At 42.7% G+C, this 1,599-nt stretch overlaps 1 protein-coding gene across 1 annotated transcript; it reads left to right on the forward strand.

Annotated features, from left to right (window-relative positions):
- Positions 1-255: 255 nt before the first annotated feature.
- On the forward strand, positions 256-1,091 carry LOC104958349 (WW domain-binding protein 11; the record flags this gene model as incomplete). Its single annotated transcript, XM_010786067.1, has 2 exons — positions 256-478; positions 958-1,091. Coding segments are annotated over 2 exons (357 nt in total), but the record flags the coding sequence as incomplete, so codon positions are not given.
- Between the last annotated feature and the right edge of the window lie 508 nt (positions 1,092-1,599).

Consider the following 1,599-nt stretch of genomic DNA (forward strand, 5'->3'; position numbering starts at 1 on the left):
CCAGCCCTACTGAGAGGCTTTTTAAATACATTCTAGGATGTAACATTTAATGCTATTTAGATTTACGTGTTACATCCTTACAATTCTTTGATTTTTAATACTTATTTCAACGCAAGTCTTTCAAAGGCTTTTACTCATTATTCAATTCAAATGCCCCCCCCTCTTTTCTGTTTTGGTTTGTCTCTGTCAAAGCGTCTTTGAGTTTTTAGAAAAGCGCTATATAAGTGTCATGTTTTATTGTTATTATTAAAAAAGGCCGTTTCTCGTTACGCCTCCCACAGAGTTCAACCCGGTCCAGCAGCCGTTGCTGAATGAGAAAGTTCTGCGGGACAAGAGGAAGAAACTCCGCGAGACATTTGAACGCATCGTCCGTCTGTACGAGAGGGAAAACCCCGAAACGTACAAGGAGCTGCGGAAAGTGGAGCTGGACTACGAGACCAAACGAGGGCAGCTGGCGCTCTACTTCGACTCCGTCAAGGTTTCTGGATCGGTTTTCTGTTCGCCTCGTTTCAAGGGTTTGCAGTGAATGGTTGGACTGCGATCAGAAATACGACTGGAGACAGTTAATAAGTCAAATAAGCTGATATACGTTTTGATCAATGTTGAGCCATTGGATTTGATTGAAGGTATTTATAGGTTGGAAGGGTTATAGTGTGTTTGCAGCTTGAACCCAGACATGTTGAACACCCCAAAGCTCTATGATAGAAATGAATAGTACGGTCATAGCACATAGAAACTGGTGGGACATTTGTCAAGTCAACTTTAATGTCAGTCTTTCAGTTTGTGTGTACAGACGGAGAGAACGAAATGACGTTTCCAACAATCCCAAATACAATTATACAGATCTGTATAAAATCTGTATATCCTGTATACACAATCAACAGAACATTAGAATAAGTTAAGAAAGTAAAAATGTCACTTTTAACCAGAATGCACGAATGCTTTGTGGTGTTTCAGAATGCAGAGTCAGTGGAGGTGGACAGCATCCCTCTGCCAGACATGCCTCACGCTCCCTCCAACATCCACATCCAGGACATCCCTCTCCCCGGAGCCCAGCCGCCCTCCATCCTCAAGAAGAACGCCCCTTTCGGGTAGGCCTTCAACATTTAATACCTCATGATTCTGGGGGTGATTGAAGCAAAGAAATATGCAAATGAATCACTAAGGACTTCAACATTTAATATTACACGGCTTAGTTGAATACTCAATTCTGATTGGTCAATTCAGAACACGTGACACGTTGTTAATACGGTAGCACAGACGGCTGTCAAGGACTGTGATGACCGTTGCTAAGGAGCATCAAGAAAGAGAAAGTAAAAGGCGGAGCGCTGGACGTCAGATAAGTGAACAGAAGAAGGCAGAGAGGAAGTAAACACTAACAGGAACACGGTATGAGCTCTGTAGAGTTTAGGGACTTGTTAGTGGATCAGAAACTGTGAACAGAGTTGGACCGTGCTGCCGTAAAGTTGTTGTTGTTGCAGTTCCAGCCGTTGGTGCGCCGCGGAAGAAATACGATCATTTTGAAGTCAATAAAATCATTTCAATTCATATTGAACTCATGATTCTGGGGGTAATTAGATTTCAAGAGTCGTGCAGCAC

Source organism: Notothenia coriiceps, unplaced genomic scaffold (genome assembly GCF_000735185.1).
Source record: "Notothenia coriiceps isolate Sejong01 unplaced genomic scaffold, NC01 NC01_scaffold00028783, whole genome shotgun sequence".
Lineage (NCBI taxonomy): Eukaryota > Metazoa > Chordata > Actinopteri > Perciformes > Nototheniidae > Notothenia > Notothenia coriiceps.